Source organism: Lygodium microphyllum, chromosome 17 (genome assembly GCF_053477565.2).
Source record: "Lygodium microphyllum isolate KBCC chromosome 17, Lygodium_microphyllum_v1.1.10, whole genome shotgun sequence".
Classification (NCBI taxonomy): Eukaryota; Viridiplantae; Streptophyta; class Polypodiopsida; order Schizaeales; family Lygodiaceae; genus Lygodium; species Lygodium microphyllum.
This window is the reverse complement of record NC_141151.1, coordinates 25,005,760-25,024,918: the sequence shown is the minus strand read 5'-3', so window position 1 is coordinate 25,024,918 and position 19,159 is coordinate 25,005,760. Positions and strand designations below refer to the sequence as shown.

At 38.3% G+C, this 19,159-nt stretch overlaps 1 protein-coding gene across 1 annotated transcript; it reads left to right on the top strand.

Moving 5' to 3' along the window:
• The first annotated feature begins 5,204 nt into the window (after window positions 1-5,204).
• Window positions 5,205-10,390, top strand: LOC148021700 (uncharacterized). Its single transcript, XM_087697192.1, has 2 exons — window positions 5,205-5,553; window positions 9,768-10,390. The coding sequence occupies exon 1, from the start codon at window positions 5,354-5,356 to the stop codon at window positions 5,528-5,530; it is 177 nt and encodes a 58-aa protein (XP_087553318.1). The 5' UTR covers window positions 5,205-5,353; the 3' UTR covers window positions 5,531-5,553; window positions 9,768-10,390.
• The last annotated feature ends 8,769 nt before the right edge of the window (window positions 10,391-19,159 follow it).

The window sequence follows — 19,159 nt, the reverse complement described above, 5'->3', positions numbered from 1 at the left end:
TTTGTCAAAGAGTTAAGAGACATCATGGTAAACAATATGGTTTACTAATGCCTTTATCTATTCCATTACGACCATGGGAACATATTTCTATGGATTTTATTACTGGTTTACCTAATACTAAAGCTAACCATATATGATTTGGACTGTTGTAGACAGGTTTAGCAAACAAACATATTTCATTCCATGCAAGAAAACTTTAACAGCATCTCAGGCAGCACAATTGTTTTTGAAAACTGTTTTCACTAATCATGGATTACCAAAAGTTATTATTTCTGATCGTGATTCCAGATTCTGTAATAATTTTTGGATTACTTTGTTTGCTAACTTAGGAACAAAGATTGATTTTTCATCTGCATTTCATCCTGAAACAAATGGTCAAACAAAAGCCACTAACAGTACTATCTTAGATCTTTTACGTGCTTACACTATTTCTAAACCACAGACATGGGATACACATCTACATTTACTTCAGTTTGCATATAATAATGCACCACACACAGCTACAAAGAAAGCACCGTTTGAAGTGATTTATGGTTATAGATTGTCTACACCTGTTGCATCTTTATCAAATAAAATTCAGAGTGCTGATGATATTGCTAACATGCACGCTACTATTTTTTATGAAGTTGATTGCCAAAGCCTAGCAATCATATACAAAACAAGCCAATAAGAAAAGACATGCCATGAATTTCAAAGTTGATGACTATGTTTGGTTGAGAATAGAAAAACGTAGATTACAAAGTGTAGATAAACACCCAGTTGTGAAATTAGCACCTAGATTTTATGGACCATTCAAGATCATTCACAAAATCAAAGACAATGCATTTAAGTTAGAACTGCCACCACATTGGAAAATTCACAACTCCTTTCATATTAGTTTATTACGACCCTTTAGAGGCCAATTACCTGTACACTCTGTTTATGAAAATCCACCTTTGCTAGAAAAAGAGACTGAAATCCTTGAACATGAAGCTATTATAGATACTGACTTTATGACCACTAGAACTGGCTGCAGATATTCTAGATATTTAGTCAAGTTTAAAAACCATCATGTTGAAGAGGCCCAATGGATGCACGCTAGAGACTTAAATGCTTTCCCCACTATGCTAGCTCCACATTGAGCTAATAGCAATTGAGGACAATTGCTATCCCACCCCGAGGGTATGATGCTAGGAGGCATATTTCACGGTGGATTCCGTAAGGTTTTACGGTGGATTCTGTAAACTTTGATTACCAGGGCTCATACACAAAGTGGATTCTTTGTGCGAGAAGTCGATGGGGATGCCTATCCTTTTCGGGCGTTTCGTTAATTTAGTGTGTACATGGGTGATTCCATAGCGGGTGATTTCGCAAAATACATATTAAATTAATAAACATTTGTGAGTTTAGAGTGCACACTCGTGATAAATTAAGGTTAGGATTGATTTCTAACCAATTGATTTATTTATGTAGCTAAAGACTGTTAGGTATTCACTTTTGTCAGTTTAATTGTATTATTTTACTAACGATTGTGAATGCTTCAGTTGACGTGTAGAGATAGCAGCAGTGGCGGAGGAAAGCATTGGAGGATAAAGTGTATTCGAGTTATCACCTATATTTTGATGGGCGCATACCTTAGGCATGGCGCCTATATTTTGTCACGCCTATTTATTAAGGCGTTGGATATTTATTTATTATTTTTGTATGCGCATGGGCGCACGATTATGATATTTGTATTTGGACATTGTATTGGGTATGCTTGACTTCTTGGGCGCCCGCCCATTAGCTTTATTTTTATTTAGCACTAAAGCAAACTCAAAATCCAAAAGTGTGCTATTTTGTAATTTGGGCTATTATTTGAGCTTGAAGATGATTAATACATTAAATACATGCTTTGTGGAGCGCTCACACAAGGCATGGGGGGAGATTGCACCCAATTGGTCTCTTGTTCATGTCGTGCATGCTTTTTACCTTGAGTTTTGTGCAAAAAGTAGAGTTCTTTTGTTCTTGGGGACCTTTCGATGCTCACTATGTGCGCTTATAGTATCCGATCTGTGCACCAGATATGGACTCCTCAAAAGGATAAGACTACCATGGCCTTGCATAGATTGCCTAGGCCATCCAATAGCTCCAATAGCTCTAGGGCAAGCATAATCTTGTAGGTTACATCGTCTCATGATGTAGCAAGCATCCAACCATCCCTAGACACCACCCAAAATGGACTGCTAAAGGCATGCAATGAGGAACTCCTATTAGCACCTCTTTCAGTTGCTTTATTCATGTATAGATATGACAATGTGGAGGCACTTATACCACATGATGAGGTCATAAATCTGGCGATAGAGTGGACCACATGAGCTAGTACTGATTTGGTTCCTTGATTTAGCCAAATGTAGCATGGCCCGATCCAATGTTCATGACTCACTTTTGTTAGAGTTGAGTGTTTATGCCATCACAATGGTCACTACCTACTTTGGAGTCAAGGTGTGTACTAGATTTTAGGAGGCCGATCCCTAGGTGTTCTTTTTATGACCTTAAGCAGCCTTAACCTAGGCATGATAACTTGTGTCTTTTCTTCCTCCTTTCACCTTAGTAACTTTCATAACATCATTGCATCTGCCCTAGTACAATCTCCTCATCATGAGACTTCTATGTGTGCATGCCCACCACTATTGCATGCTTCACCCTTAGAATTTCTTTGTACATGTCTTGTCACCTTGCAAACATGGCCTTGTTGACCGTCTCCCCCAACACACTATAGCATTACTTGTATAATTTCATTGAAGGATTTGTTCACAAAGAAATAGCTAGCCAAGATGCATGAAGGGGTAAGGCTTCAGCAAGCATTAGTGAGGGAGGACACGAGCCATTATTTGTTGCAATAGCTTGGCTTCATGGATGCGCCATGCTTATCTTCTCATCCATGTCCAACCTACCCCTAATTTGCATGGGAAGTTGTGGATCTTCCAATTATAGATTGGACCACTTGAGCTACCACCAATCTCATCCCTTGATTTGAAAAAAGGCATGGCTTCATGGATGGCCCCATGCTTATCTTCTCATCCATGTCCAACCTACCCCTGATCTGCATGGGAAGTTGTGGATCTTCCAATTATAGATTGGACCACTTGATCTACCACCAATGTCATCCCTTGATTCGAACAAAGGCATGTCAATCTACCATCCATGAATCACTTTTATTGGAGATGAGCATCAATGCCATCATGATGATCATTGCTTGCTTTAGAGCCAAGGTGTGTACTGGAGATTTTGTGACCTTGAGCAACATTAACCTAAGCACACTAAGTGGTGTGTTGTCTTCTTACTTTCCCCTTAGCAACTCTCATAGCATCACCCCATGTACCATAGTACCATCTCTTCATGAGACTTATGTCTCTATGTTGACCATTATCACATGTTTCACCCTTAGAATTGCTTTATGCATGTCTTGTTGCCTTTCAAACGTGGCCTTATTGACTTCCTCCCCCACCCTACCACCACAACGTTGTTTGCATAATTTCATTAAAGGATTTATTTACAAAAAAATAGCTAGCTCTTAGGCTAAAGTTGGCATGAAGGGGTAGCCCTTCACCAAACATTAGCAAGGGAGGACCAAAGCAGTTATTTGTTGTAGAAGTTTGCCTCATGAATGGCCCCTCATTTGTTGTCTTCTCATCTACGTCCAGCCTACCCTTGATCTCCATAGGAAGTTGTGGATCCTCCAATTGCCAAGAGGGATTAGAAAAGAGTTGATGATGAGAGTTGTGGTAGAGTCTAAGACGTTATCTTTGTTTCTTCTTTTGGCTCAATTGCACACAATGGTGTCCTTAATGCACATCATGGCTAGAATAACAATATGTATTTTGTAAGCCATGCCTCATTAAGTAGCACATATATGAAACTTTCCACATGTGTACTTCTTTCTATTCTTGTTGTTTTTAAAACTAGCCTTAGGCTTGGGAGATTGGAAGATCAAAATGTGGCCATGTAAGATTTACTAGGCCTAGTTCTTTGAACTTCAAAGACAAATTGATAATAATAGAAAGCTATTATAACCTTTAAACTTTAAAACTAATTTGATAGAAATTTATCACTTTGAACTTCAAGAGTAGATTGATAAATAGATGTATGCTCCACAAAATGATAACAACCGTGATGAGCCTAACGTCCCAATAAATGTGCACAGTAGATTGTAGCCTACAATGTGGAGTTTAGAACTCGTTAATTGATAACAAATTTTCTTCTATCCCTCTAGGACCCCTACATGAAGTAGTAAAGACATGCTTATTGGATCATGCATGTCTTCTATTAGGCAATACATGTGAATCAAATTATATGACATTTACATATGCTTCTATGCTACTACATAGATTCTATATTGTCACGTGAAGAGACTTAAGCAAAGTCTTTCTCACCAAATGGATGGTGTGCACGTTTCATAAGATGATGGAATGCTAGGCATCACAATATAACTAGTATAGGTAGAAAGATAGTTGGGATGATGATGGAGATATTGATTATTATCAACATCACAATTATAAGTAAAAGGATTAAGTGTGGGATGACATTGAGTATATACTAAGTAGGGGGTTTGATGAAAAGGGGTTGTTGGTGGTAGGATTGTGTCTCTAGTTGGGTGATGTGGACTCCTAGAAAGGATAAGGGTAGCTACGCCTTGTAGAGTCTATGTAGGCCATTCAATAGCTACAAGGCCAAGGCCATCTTGTAGGTGGTGTCCTCTTGTGACATGGCAGATATACAGACATCCTTAGACACCACCCATAATTGACTACGGAAGGCACACAATGAGTAGCTCCTCTTAGTAGCTCTTTTATTTACTTTATTTGTGCATCGCTATGACAACTTGGAGATTTGGCCAAAGGTAGCATGAGCTACTGTTGCTTATCTCATCCTTTGATTTGGCCAAAGGTAGCATGGTTGGATATGTAAACGCTGGGCCATCATCAACAAGAAAGTGCCGGTTGTAGGGTGATCTTGGAAGTGCGGGCTAGATCCATGGTCTGGATATCAATACTAGTGCTTGCTTGCTCCACCTTTGGAGATTGAAGGTCATGTGAAGTTGCTCTAAGCCATGTCCGCCCAGCCCAGGTAGGTTCTACGTCCAGCCTTTGGTCTAGAACGAGTTTGATCATTATTTTTGAAGAAAAAGCCATGTCCAGATATGAAATTGTAGGCACCTCGTTAAATTTAGGCCTGCGCTTCAAAAACAGCGTTGCCTCTCTAGAGAAAAGCCAACCCCCAACCATCCTTAAAGCAAGAAAGCCATACGGACAGAGCCAGCGAGAGAGAGAGAGAGAGAGAGAGAGAGAGAGAGAGAGGCAGGCAGGCAGGCAGGCAGGCAGGCAGGCCGGCCATGGGGAAAGGGAAGAAGGGAGTGAATGTGTTGATTCGGCTGGTGTCCGCGGCGGGCACTGGCTACTTCTACGTGAAGCCCAAGAATCCCCGCAAGATCACTCACAAGCTCGAGTTCCGCAAGTACGACCCAGTCGTCAAGAAGCACGTCCTCTTCACCGAGGCCAAGATGAAGTGAATCACCATCACCACCACCACCAGGTATCAGGCTCTTCCTCTTGTGATTTCTCATCTATCTCCTCCACTTGTGATGAATGCTCGAGTTCAGGTTTCTTTGAAGGACTTCCCTTCAATCGCTATGAAATACACTTGTGAACAGTTCATAAACTAGCTCAGGCATATCCAAGCTTAGATTAGTGCCTTAGTTGTGGCTACAATTGCAATTAGGTTGTCTAAAGGCCGGTTTTAGGCATCTCTCTTCCCTTTGCGTCACCATCATTTAGGTCATCATCTCTCTCTTCCTCGATTTCCCTGAGTGGGCAGCTACTCACATTTGCAAAGTTTATGGCCTTGAGTTCTAGAGGCTTTGGGTTCAAGGATTGCTAGAAGCTACTAGGAGCATAGAGTAGGGAGAATGCAAAAGCACACCCGGTTTCAACGTGGACATGTTATTGTGCAGCCATATTCCCTATTATGCTCCATGTTTACAATGTAAATACAAGAGCTTGAGGAATTTTGTCTTGTTTGCTTTGAGACACGCATGTTTTCGGAGACGTGTGTCTCACAGCTGGTATGAATACCAACTTCCAAGTATGATGATGAAATGGAGACTTGAAGAGGTGAAGATCGAAGGCTGAAAGGTGAAGTTAGGCTAGTATTATTCTTGTATAGGGACCTATATCTGAAACTACCAAGCATTTGTTTGTCACCCACCCAACTTGATACCCATTTGGGTCAAAAGGGATGCTATCTTCATTCCTTGGCTTTACCACAATATGATATCTTTGGTGGAAAGGTGGAGCTTGGTCAATCCCAAAATTTTCTCTTCTTTGTAGAGCACAACTGCAAGGGTTCTTAATTAAGGTAGCCTCGTACAAAGAGCTTGTGTTGTAAGTAGAGGCCATGTTTTTGGAGATGAGAGGTATTCTCCAGAGCTCACTCTTCTACAAAGCTAAATAACTTTTTTACTTAAGGGCTTGATAGGCTGAGAATGAACCTTGCTGGCTTGACCTTTAAATTGGGGTTTAGCAAAGAATTCAAAAGAGAAAATATGGAGAGAGGAGTTGTAACTCGCGACCTAACCTTTCATGACCATATTAATTGTTAATTCAATATCGTTAGTAAGTTTGATCATGCTTACAATATTGCCCACTTACTTGCCTTTAGTCCTTGTTGGGATGCATTAGTGGTCTATGTTGTAAACTGTTTGGGCCTTAACTCCCATCACAAGTGTGTATTGTGTGCACACAATTTCTTGTGCACCTTGAACCTCAGACATATATATTACATGATATCTCTTAATTATGTTTTCCTATCATGTCATGTTAATCTACATGACACTTCCTCCCTTTTCAAGAATGTTTCCATCCTGGAAACAAAATTGGGAAGGTACAACTTTAGATCAAGAAAGTGCCTCTAAACTGTGCTTGCATACTTCTATGTTGGATTCTCTTTTAAATCCTTCCATTTTATCAAGTACTCCTTATAAATAGTATTCTGTTTTTGTCCATACTACATATCTAAAATTGTCTTAAACTCATGTGGATATGACTCTTTGTCAAAGAATTCTATGTTTTCGTTCCTTGAGAAGAAATTATCTATGTCATCCAATTTCGTCTTAAGCTTATTTACATGGAATATCCAAGAGTCAAGATGTATTTCAAAAAGCACCATATAAAAAGGCTCATATTAAAGGGTAAGTTCCAAATTTCCTTTGAATCATGGCCTCCTCATATTATGAAAACACTCAAACTGTATATCATGTAGAATCCTTATGATACATGCTCACATGGATGAGTAGGAAGAGATTTGTGCTCACTAGTGGAAGCCTCAAAATGTTTACCAAAATCACTATCACTAATGACCTTGTCATCATCATACTTAGGTAGGCTGTCTTATTGGAGTATTGTCCTAAACAAGGTGTGTTGGACTAGAGGAGCTCCCAAAGCTATGCCTCACATACTTCATGATAACTGATGTGATGCTCGGAACTAGAGGAATAAGAGTTGCTGCAGTAGAGGAGCTTCCAAAGCCATGGCCTCATATAGGTCATAGGCCATGGTGACTTGTTTGGTGCTTGCTACTTGGGCAATGAATGGGTGCCTCCTGCAAGTATGTGAGACTAGATAGTGTATCTTTTTCAGCTCCATGCACAAGTCTTTGAAGATGGCATCTTGCTTCTCATTGCATTCATTGTTGACACTCTTCAAAGTGGCCTCAGACAACTTCAGCTTATTCACATTCACCTAGAAGTCACAAGTTTGCATATCAAATCTTATTGTATGTAGGAAGAGCTAGATTTGAAATTTGCCAAGTTGCTTGTCTGGCTGTGGGCATCTTGTGAGTCGTGCATGGTGCATAGCATACACAAGTATGCTGTGTGCAAAGTCTTGCAAGACTTGGTGCGTGGGGGAATATGCAGACCAATTTCTTTCATATGCTGAAAATGAACAATCCTACATGAAGTAGGAAAGCTGAATGATTAAACTTTATGAGTCAACTATCAATTTAGATTTTTACTTCAAATACATTACAACGTACTTGTGCAAGAACTGTAGAGTCTAAGGGCTACTTTCTAAACATTGAGCAATTGATACCCAAATACCTTCCACTAAAGTTATGGTTTGACCGAAGTGAATCTCCTCTAGCACACTATGCTAGCAAAGGCAGCTCCTCTTTGATCACCATAGTTGATGAGTTGCTGGAATGCAAAACTTGAAGCTTCTCTATTCAACGTAGACTTGCTGTCTAGGGTTGGTGTGCAAATTGTGTGCAGCACTTTCTCTCTTGAGAGGGCAGAGTTTGCTGTTGGCATTAGTCTTGCTTTGTTGGAAATGCTATTTGAGGAGGTTATGTGGAAGCTGAAGTGTTCATGGCAGGTCTGAGTAGCTCTGAAGTTAGTTTATCAGAGTTGGTGAGAGCAGCTTGGAATCAAAGAGCAGGCCAGGGTGCACTGATTAATGAAGAGCAGGTACATGAGTAATTTGCTGGTTAGTGACTGCTAGTGACTGAAATTTAGGGTTTCAGAGCAAAATCGGCTATTTTGTACTCAGGATGAATGATTCTAGTAATCTTAAAGAAATGCTGAAAGGGGCACCAAGTGTTCGGACCAATATGTGTCTTTGTCCCTAAGAATGAACATTCTAGCTCCTCCTATCTGAAGTGATTTATTGCTGAATTGCGGTCAAGTGCTTTATAACTTAAATTAATTACTGCCCTTTGCAAGTGTGAAGGCCAGTTTCATGCTATGCTTCACCTTAGACATATGCATGTGGGAGATTACACCAATGAGAGGTGGTCTTTATACAGGACATCTTGATAGTATATGCATGTAACACAACAGATGCCCCTACCGAACTTTGAATTGGGTAATTAGAAATATATTCTTATTTAGTTGTGGTTAAGTGCTTGATGACTCAAGTTAATTACTGCCCTTGGCAAGTGTGAATGCTAGTTTCACACTATGCCTCATCTTAGCCATATTCATACGGGAGATTATACCAATGAGAAGATGCCTTTACACAAGGACATCTTGATAGTATATGCATGTAACCAGCAGAAGCCCCTACTGAACTTTGAATTGGGTAATTCGAAATATATTCTTAATTGGTGATTGGAAATATATGCTTAAGTAACTTTGGTACCACATATACCACTGCTATTGTGGGTTCAGGAGCAGTGATCAAACTGGTCAAATCAGCAGTCGAACTAGCCAAACCTGCTGTGTAATTTCCTAGCATGTCACATGGATATACCATTAACTGCTGTTACCCTTATCCCTCAAGTATCTTATAGATAATGTGTTGTTTTTTGATGTTTGGGAGGATGTAGGAACAAATTTCTTCATTGCGTTGCTTGTGTAGAAGTTTCTACACTGCATTGTTCGTGCACAGATTGATACAATATATTGCAATTGTACACTACGATCATTATGCATTCAGCAGTCAAACTAGTCAAGTCTGCTGTATAATTTTCCAGCATTTCATATAGATATTACCATTAACTGCTATTGTCTTTATTCCTCTAAGTTGCTCATTTGTTTTTTGGTGTTTGGAAGGATTCAGGAAAAAAATTCTACATTGTATTGTTTGTGTACAAATTTCTTTGTTGCAGTGTCTGTGTAGAAATTTATAAAGCATATTGTGATTGTACTCTATGATACCGTATGCATTGGAATTTACTTATTATGATCATTCCTGTCCTTTAATGCTATTGATTTGTTAAAGTCAAATGTTTATGTTCCATGTCAATTGCAGGGAGAGTATCTGCAGCTGGCATCACCTAGGTGATGTGGAAGTCTGTCAACAAAAAAGGGTCATAGTGACTGCAGTTAATTTCTTAAAAACTCTTGGAGATTTTGAGGCAACAGCTGAGTAGAGCCTTGCATCAATGTTTTCACATGTACCACAATGCAAAAATTGTTGGTAGCGTTTCCTTGCTTGCGTTGTTATAATGTCCCTGCATCCCTTGGATTTTTGTGCAACAGTGCATCAAAGGTGACTAGCAGTCTAGAAGGAAAGGTTTCCATGTTTAATTGATAATTTAGAAAGTTATCAAATAACAAGAAAGAGTTTTTTAAGATAATTGGAAAATTCCAGCATGTAATGCATTTTATGTCTATTCTAAGTCAACTGTTGTGTAATGCCAAAGTAGGAAGGAAATTTAACATGTAATTGATCTGAAATTGTATTCTAAGCAAGCTCTGTTGTGTAATGCCAAAGTAGACGTGGTGCTATCTTTCTAGGTTGTGACCATATCAGCTAATTAGATGAGCTGATTCAGAACTCAACTAGTTCTAAACATTGTCAAATATTTGATTACATTTGTTTTCCATCAATTTAAAGGCTGATTTAGATGTCAAAAAGCATTTTGCCCTTGATATACTTCTGATCTCAATATTGCAATACTCACAATCTCAAGTTGATAAACTTAACTTATTTTGGAATTTGACTTTGCCAAAGCAATATATGCAATTCAATGGTAGGGAATGGTCGGAATAAATTAATCATTTTTCACACATGTGTAGACATGCTCACACATCTAGGATTCTACAAGAAACATGCATAAGGTGAGTCCATTTCTTGCTTGAGTCGAGAATCATCTTTAGGGCTCATTGGGGATGCAAGGTAAGGGCTTAAGCTTGTCTCAATTGGTAGATTTGGCATTTGCGGTGTTATATTTTAATTCCCCATGATGGAAGGTATGGGCTCACAATAATCTATCTAGAGTGAACAATGAGGCATCTACATGAGCAAGGTTGAGCTCAATCCTTACTATGTTAGGACTTGACACTTCTTAATATATGCAATAAGGTAGCCATTTGTTCAAAGGTTCCATGGACTTGGTTACCCATTTAAAGCTTGTAAATTATCCTATAATTCATGCCAACGCTAGTAGTAGTTAATGTTAATCAAGAGTGTAGGTCCTATTTAGCTACATATTCGATTTAGGCTACACATGTGAGCAAGAGTTCTTTGCAAATATGTGAGTTCAACAAATTGCAATTGTGAATAGCAATTGCACAAGCAATTTTGAATTCAACATTTTGGGTGGATTAGTATTTCCGAATGCAATATTAATGAGAATATACTTTTGTATGATTCTCAACCAACCTTATGCAAGTAAAATCCAACTTCCAAGAGTAAAGATAATAACCCTAGAGTGTTTAGGATAATATTATCTTATTAATAGGCTACAAGTTATAATTTTACATTGTGCAATATGAATTTGACCTATCTCTAATCAACGTCTAATGATTGAGCATTAGCCTCGTTTACCAAGTGTTAAGTCACAAGAAGAATCTTATCCCCAACAAGGACTACAACTATGGAGTAGATATGTCTTGGAAGTTATATTGCTTAGTAAGAACTTTTCAACCACCATTTAAATGATTTCTCATTGTTGCTCTCTCTCTCTCTCTCTCTCTCTCTCTCTCTCTCTCTCTCTCTCTCTCTCTCTCTCCACACGCACGCACGCACGCACGCACGCACACACACACACACACACATGCACGCATGTATGTATGCATGCACACATGTATGTATGTATATTTGTGTAAGAGTAAAGATTTAGCCTTTCACATGATTCGATATTAAATTTTTGCAATGTAACTTTGTTTGAAAGCTGGAAAAGAAAAGAAAAAGATCACATTTTAATTCATTGGTTGATATTGTGATCTCATTGTATTGTTTAGTATAATATATGCTATGATTGAGTAATAATGCTTTGTTCATAGTACTTTTTAAAAACACACATTTTTAGCATATTTTTGGATGTCAAAAGTTTGAGTTATCTTGGTCTTTTTGAGTTTGTTGCACACACACACACACACACACACACACACACACACACACACACACAATCTAACTTTAAAAGGGTGCTCATGATGAATTGGTTTGGGGTTGCCAATTGTCCCTTTATTAATTACTTTCTCCTCGTTGGGTGGTCGCAAGCAATATTTCAAGGGTCAATTCAATGTCTTCATAGTCACAATCACAAATAGTCATACTACTACTAAGCCTTTTCTTTAAGCTTTTTCTTATATTTAAATTTTCAAGTCATATTATAAAACAACAAAGCATGGGGGGTTTGCACAAAAACTACATAACATGAGGCTAACCCACCTTGGTGGGAGCATGAACCACCCTCTTCTTCCCTACCAACGCAAGTGGTAGGTTAGTAAGGTATCTCTTCCATAGCGGTTGTGGTGGCCATTAAACCATTTGAACATTAGAATAAAATTGATTAAAACATATGAAATTGGGGTAGAGTAGTTTTAGTTGTGTTTGTGAAGCCAAAGGAGGTGTAGGTGTTGAGTAGGTTGTGATAGAGTAGGTTAGCCACATTCAATGTATGATAGGGAACTTCGAAAATGAGATTGATCTTGATATCTAGGGGTTTACTTTTTGATAGTGCTTTCATTTTTTAGTATAAATTTTTATCTTATATCATCTTATTTACAAGTTTTTTGTTTGGAGTTCAAGGGTCCTTAGGATCTATATTCTCTCTCCAATATTGTCATGTGCCTTGATATCATGTTCAACTACTAGTGAGTGTTAAATCTTGTTGTTTTTTAAATAAAAGGATCAAAGTAAGTTTATTTGTACAATCACATTGTGAAACATGTTTATTTGTTTACAATGAAAATTTAGCCGGTTCACTTTTGTTAAGTTTAGTACCGTTGAAAAAAAAATCTAGATTATATTGTAGCTTTGTAAGAATATTTAGGTCACTCTCATTGGCATTTTGTACATTAAAGTAGTTTTGCATTTCTACTAGTGAGTGGCAAATCTTGTCGCCTTTTTTTTTGGGGGATCAAAGTAAGTTTATTTGTACAATCGCATCGTGAACCATGTTTATTTATTTATCGTGAAAATTTAGCTAGTTCACTTTTGTTGAGGCTAGTACCATTTAAAAAAACATCCAGATTATATTGTAGCTTTGTAATAATATTTAGGTCACTCTGGTTGGCATTTTGTACATTAAGTCAATTTTGCATTTTATGGTTTTTGGTTCTCCAAGGTGACTCACTCAATGCAATTCCTTCTTCCATCTAGGATTTTATCTAGTAGTGGGCGTCTTTTTAGTTCCTCAAGAATGGGGTCATTTGCAATTGAGCCATCAACCGTATCATTGTGGGGGTTATGGATGTGGGTCACATTATAAAGTCTTTTTAACCCTAACACACTCTACATTGGATGTAATGCAACAATCTTTGTTTCCTATCTCGTGTCTAGGTTCATATTAGATTTAACTAATTAGTTTTTCAATCTTTAGCTTCTCTTTATTATGCATAATTTTATCATTTGTTGGTGCATACAAGCTCTTTTTAAATATGGGGATTTGTTAAGATATTGGCATAGTCCCATGAGATGTTCTTAATGGATTCCTTTATGATCTTAAACTTCCCTCTCAACGATAGCTTGTGTTACTCCCATATAATAGGCCATGTTTTAGCTATGCATTTTAAACTTCCCTTTGCTTTACCTATGTCATTAAGCTCATAAGCCCTTCCTAGCATGTTATATATAGCTCATCTGTCTTGTACCATTGCTCATGAAAGGTGAGCCCATTCTTTGTAGCAAGTTCTTGAGTATGGTTGTCTTTCATATGGGCTAATTCTAGCTGTCATGGGCACAAGTTCAAGTTGTTCTACCTTAGTCCAAGTTTCGTAAGGCACGATATTGTGGTTATCTCATATGAGCAAACAACAAGAGCATGAATGGAAATTCTCTTTGTGAAATGATGTCAATTTTAAGGTAGGTTGGTGCTATTTTTGGTTCCGCCTCAAGGTCTAGTTTAGTTTAGTCTATGAGTATTTGTATGTTATCCTCTTTATTGTTCATTTGATGTTCCTATTGTCGGTTTCTTGGAGGGTAGTATATCTTGATTTAGTTTTCATTGTTTCATATTCCCCTTTTGTCCAAGGTTTTTAGTTTTACATTTTTAGATATTCTAATGTAGCATGCATTAAGAAGGTCCTAGCACGAAAAATTTCATCTTCTATCTACAACCCTTGATTGAATATAAGAGCGCTAGCTTGCCCTTGTCAAAGCTTAATAGAAGAAATTATTTTGTTTATGTTTTTGTTGGTCACTTCCCAAATTGATGAAATAGTCAAAGCACAAGATTACTTGCATCCCTTAGAACTTAGCCATGGACTTGGCATTGTTGTTCTATATGGCATGCACCTTAGCCCATTGTTTAGAGAATCCTTAGAAAAAATGCTATACTATACATGAAACTATTGAGCTATTGAGATAATTAGTCATATGAAACTAATATCCCACTTTTCAAATGATTGGAGAGTTTTAGTAGGTGTGGGCTCCGTGTGGGCCCCATTTTATATTTTCTACTTGGCACTTTGGTCCATTAGCATACATATGGTAGTGCTTGAAAATTTTGGTTGCATCCTTGAATACGGTTGGTACTAATGTTGGGATTGTAGATCTTTCTAGCTATAGTTTTTGCATTGAGATGACCTCCCATTATTCCTCTAAGTGCCTTTAGCCTAACTTCTTCAATCTTGTGCTTACACATCTAGGTACAATCCATCATGGCCTAGTCTATAGAGTAGCCTTGTGATTAGTTCATAAGGAAATCAAAGTTCTTTTCAGGCTTATCTTTTCTATGGGTCTCTCACTTTTGTAGGGTTTTATAGCATTTGCACAATATTTGCTACCCAATAAGGTGTGCCTTTAGCCTTGAACAAATGTGCCCCTTATTCAGTCTCAAATACATTGGCAACAAAAGCTGCTAGCATGCTATTTGTTTCATTGTGTAAGGCTCATTAACAAGGTACAACAATGGTTTCCCCTCTAGTGGTTGAGTTGTTTATGTCATCATCATTGAGATGCTAGGGTTGGTGAAACTCATAGGGAAGTCCAATTTGGTTCACCAGGATGGTAGAATAATACCCATAGACAATTTTTGATGCATACATTGAATGCGTTATCATCTAGTTTAGGGACCATTAAAAGTTGATACAATGATAAGGGCCTTTCTAATTTCTTGTATGCCTCTTGGAATTATTTCATTGTCAAGCTCTATGAGCACTCAATAATGGAACATGGAAGGATCTTTTATTTGTTATACAGTTCAATCAACCTTGTTTGACCATCTCTCACCTAGTTGCTCATTCTCCAACTCAAAACCATTGCACACTCCTCTAGCCCTAGACCTATAAGAAGAAATCTTGATGACTTATGAGATTATAGTGGACACATCTCTTTGATACCTTCTCATTTTATTCCTTAATAGATGTGGAAATAGGTCTCATGATCTTCATGGTAGCCCTTCACACATGAAGCTCTTCATCCAATGCATTTGAGCTTCCTCCAAGCTTGAGCAATGTGTGTTGTAAGAGGAAGAAGAGGGAGAAGAAGAAGAAGGGTAGATGTACTAATTCCCCCCCCCCCCCCCCCCCCCCCCCCCCCCCCCCCCTCTTGCAGCTGCTCATTCTCCAACTCAAAACCATTGCACACTCCTCTATCCTTGAACATGCAAGAAGAAATCTTGATGATTTACGAAATTTAGTGGACACATCTCGTTGATATCTTCTCATTGTATTCCTTATTGGATGTGGAAATAGAGGTTCTCATGATCTTCATGGTAGCCCTTCACACACTAAGCTCTTCATCCAATGCATTTGAGCTTCCTCTAAGCTGGAGCAATGTATGTTGTAAGAGGAAGAAGAAGAAGACAAGTGGATGTAATGGAGTGCTTCACTCTCTAGGTTTCTCACACATGCACCCCCCTAGAAGCAAGATACAAAGAATGAAGAGAGCTTGAACAACTCACAAAGTGGCACACATAAAAATGAGCTCTATCATTCACTTTTTTTTGTTTTTGTACATTGAGATTTCCACCAAAGGTTGACCACTATATCCACTTTGAGGCTTTCGATTGTTCCTTTTCAATATTGCATGTATATTCCTTAGGCTAACCTAACCTAATCCAACTAAAGTGGATTACATGTTGTATTATCGAGAAATATTACATTTGCATGGGTGAGCTTGTGACTTAAACATAAATTTTTACAAAAATAATATTCATATCTCTTGTACTAAAAACTTTGAATTGCATGTTATGGGTGGATCATGTCTAGAATGATAATTTGAGAGCCAATACCTTAACATTCATGGTAGCATACTAGAGTATGTACCATGGATGCCATTTGCTGGGATAGTCACAATTGTACTAGGGGTCCTACTAGAGGAGTGGTTGCTGTCTTGGCTAGTAGGGTTGGAATCGACGGTTGAGGTGGAAGGTGATTGTGTAAGGGCCATCGATGTTGATAGATCTTCGTTCAATGGTACATATGAACAAAATGCATTCTCTAAGGGTATCACTACCTTACACAACAATGGAAGGCATGTTATGTAACTACAATTGGGAGATGGGTCAAACCCTAGGAAATCTCAGAGTGTTGTCCCATACATAAGGACGCAATTGGTGTAAGGTTAGTTGGAGTATGTATCATACGCCATTTACTAGGACCGTTATGATTGTAGTAGTGATCCTATGAGAGGAGTGATTTTGTTTGCGTTAGTGATTGGAATCTTCCTTTGATGCTTGATGATTAAAGGCTATAGTCGTGGGTGACATTCATGCCTACAAGGGATGTTAGAGATGCAAAAGAGGTGGAATGTGATTGTGTTAGGGTCATCGAAATTGAAGGATCTTTGCTATGGTTTTTTGATGGTACTTTCATATAGCTTGCACTCCGTTAGGGTGTGACTAACTTATAATGTAGCAGAAGGTGTGTTATATGAGTGCATTGGGAGATAGGTCAAACTCCTAAGCTATCTTAGAGGATGCACAAGTATTTGTACAATGTTAGACTAAGAGTGACAACTTGACTGAGTGAACCTAGGGACTTGCCCTTGATGTGCCCTATGATTATGTGGGAGAAGATATTTTTTTACACATTCTAGTAACTTGATACAAAACTCTAGGAAGAATGGATGCCTGCAATGGGTAAATCAACTATCAACCATGTCTTCTAAGATGGCAATAGGATGGTAGGATCAGTGCTATGAGGTGGAGCCATACCATTGCAAGGCAATCTATTGTGGCATTTATATTAATGAAAAGGGGTAGCAAGCCATTTTTGTATGGTGTTGGTGGTTGCTACAAAAGTTTCATAGTAGATGGAGATAATTACATGATGTGATAAGTCCTATGCTTAGAAGAACTTCCTAATAAATCTATTGAAGGAATGATTGAGATCTTGGAATAGGTATACTAATCTCACATAGCAAGAAGAGGAATGCAAAGTCAAGTGGAAGCATGATGTGCTAGAATCAAATTGGAAGGATTATTTTCCGAAGCACACTATACTCATCTACATATAGTAATACTATCACCTTATAATATTATTTGAGAGGCAATATCACTCTCATGCAAATTGTAAAGTAATCTTGGAGTAGATGGGAATGCCTATAGTCATAAGAGTTTGCTTCCCTAATCTTCCATTCACTTTTGATGGGGCTAGCCCAACTGACATAATATATATGCATATACTAGAAGGGACAGATCAAGAACCTAAAGTGGGAAGGCTGCCCAACTTATGGAGGAAACCCTAAATAACAAATCCATGTGTAAAAGCTAAAAGGTGAATAGAAGTGCTCATTCTTGTACGTGCAAATTTGAGAGCTACCTTCTACTATGAGATTTGATTGTGAGCTGACCATGTGAGAGATGGTTGAGCCCAAGAGCATTGAAGCTCTTATAATAATAGAATTTTTGTGTAATGTCACATGTCATGTGTGTAGCTTGACCTATTTAGTTTTGTTACCATAGAATATGGATGGAATCAATCACTCTACAATGCTCGCATTCACATCATGCGACAAAGTATGAGGCTTGTGTGCTTGAGATTGGGAATGGGAGGTGAGGAATGAGTATCTTGATTTCCCATCAATGAGCTTACTTCAAAACTCACATGGCTAGAATAGAATAGGATAGGAAATGGGATTGGTTTGACTATTGGAATTGATTAGATTAGGTAGAATAATTAGTAAAGAAAACCTCTAAAAATCCAAAGAGACACATAAGCCACTGATTTGTTGTAGTAGAGATTGATGCAATAGATTAGTGGTACCTAATGCCTAATTCAGTAATACAGATATTACTATATGTGCTGTAGAGGAAATAATGAAGGATTTTGGTCCCCGAAGAACCCAAGTTGGACCAAGCACCTTATGGGCAACACTCGAGTGCACTTGAGAAGAAGAAGACGAAGAAGAAGGGGAGTAAATAAGAGTTAGTTGACACTTGAGAGGGAGAAAGGAGAGGAAGATTGGAAATGAATGCTAGACAAGTGAACCCAAAGGGAGAAAAATTTGGAGTTTTGAGAAAGAGGGCTCTAAAGAAAAGAGTCATGCACTCGGGCAAGAAAAATTCCTAAATCATATTTTAAGTAATCACTTTGTCAAAAATAATTTCCTTGTCACCAAGTTGGTGGGTTGTGAAGAGGGAAAACAGATCAATTTCAATACGATGGTGAATGCAGAGGAGCACAGATGAGTAGAGAGGAGAGAGGACTCGAGTGCTCTTCCAAAAAGGTGCACCTGAGGACACTCAAGGAACCACTGGAGAGCTACGGAAGCCCCCTTTCACTCAAGAGTCCAAGAGTATTTAGGCTCAAATAGAAGAGAGAGACTAGGGGGAGTTGAACAAATGCTAGCACTACAAGAGATAGAGATAGTCCAAGAGTATTAAGGCTCAAGTAGAAGAGGTAGACCGGAGAGAGTTAAACAAGTGCTAACACTAAAAGAGATGGGGCATATACGGAAGATAGTTTGAAACGTAAATACAAGGCAAAAGTTGACGCAAAAAATCTCGATTCCGCCAACCACGTTGGAATATACGCCGAAACTGTCTTGTTAGAATAAGCGGCAGCATGTAAACATTTATCACTGCGTATTCCAGGGCATATACGTTGAAACTATATTGTCAGAATAAGGGACAGTACGTAAACATCTGCCAACGCCTATTCCAAGGCAGATATCGATGCATATTTTGAGACTGCAGGTTTGTGTACACCTAAAACATTCACCACCAAGTGTATCAACAATTGCAGAAAGAAGTTACCTATGCTTATGCTTGCAAAGAAAAATGTCCATATCTGCTAGCTTATGAAACA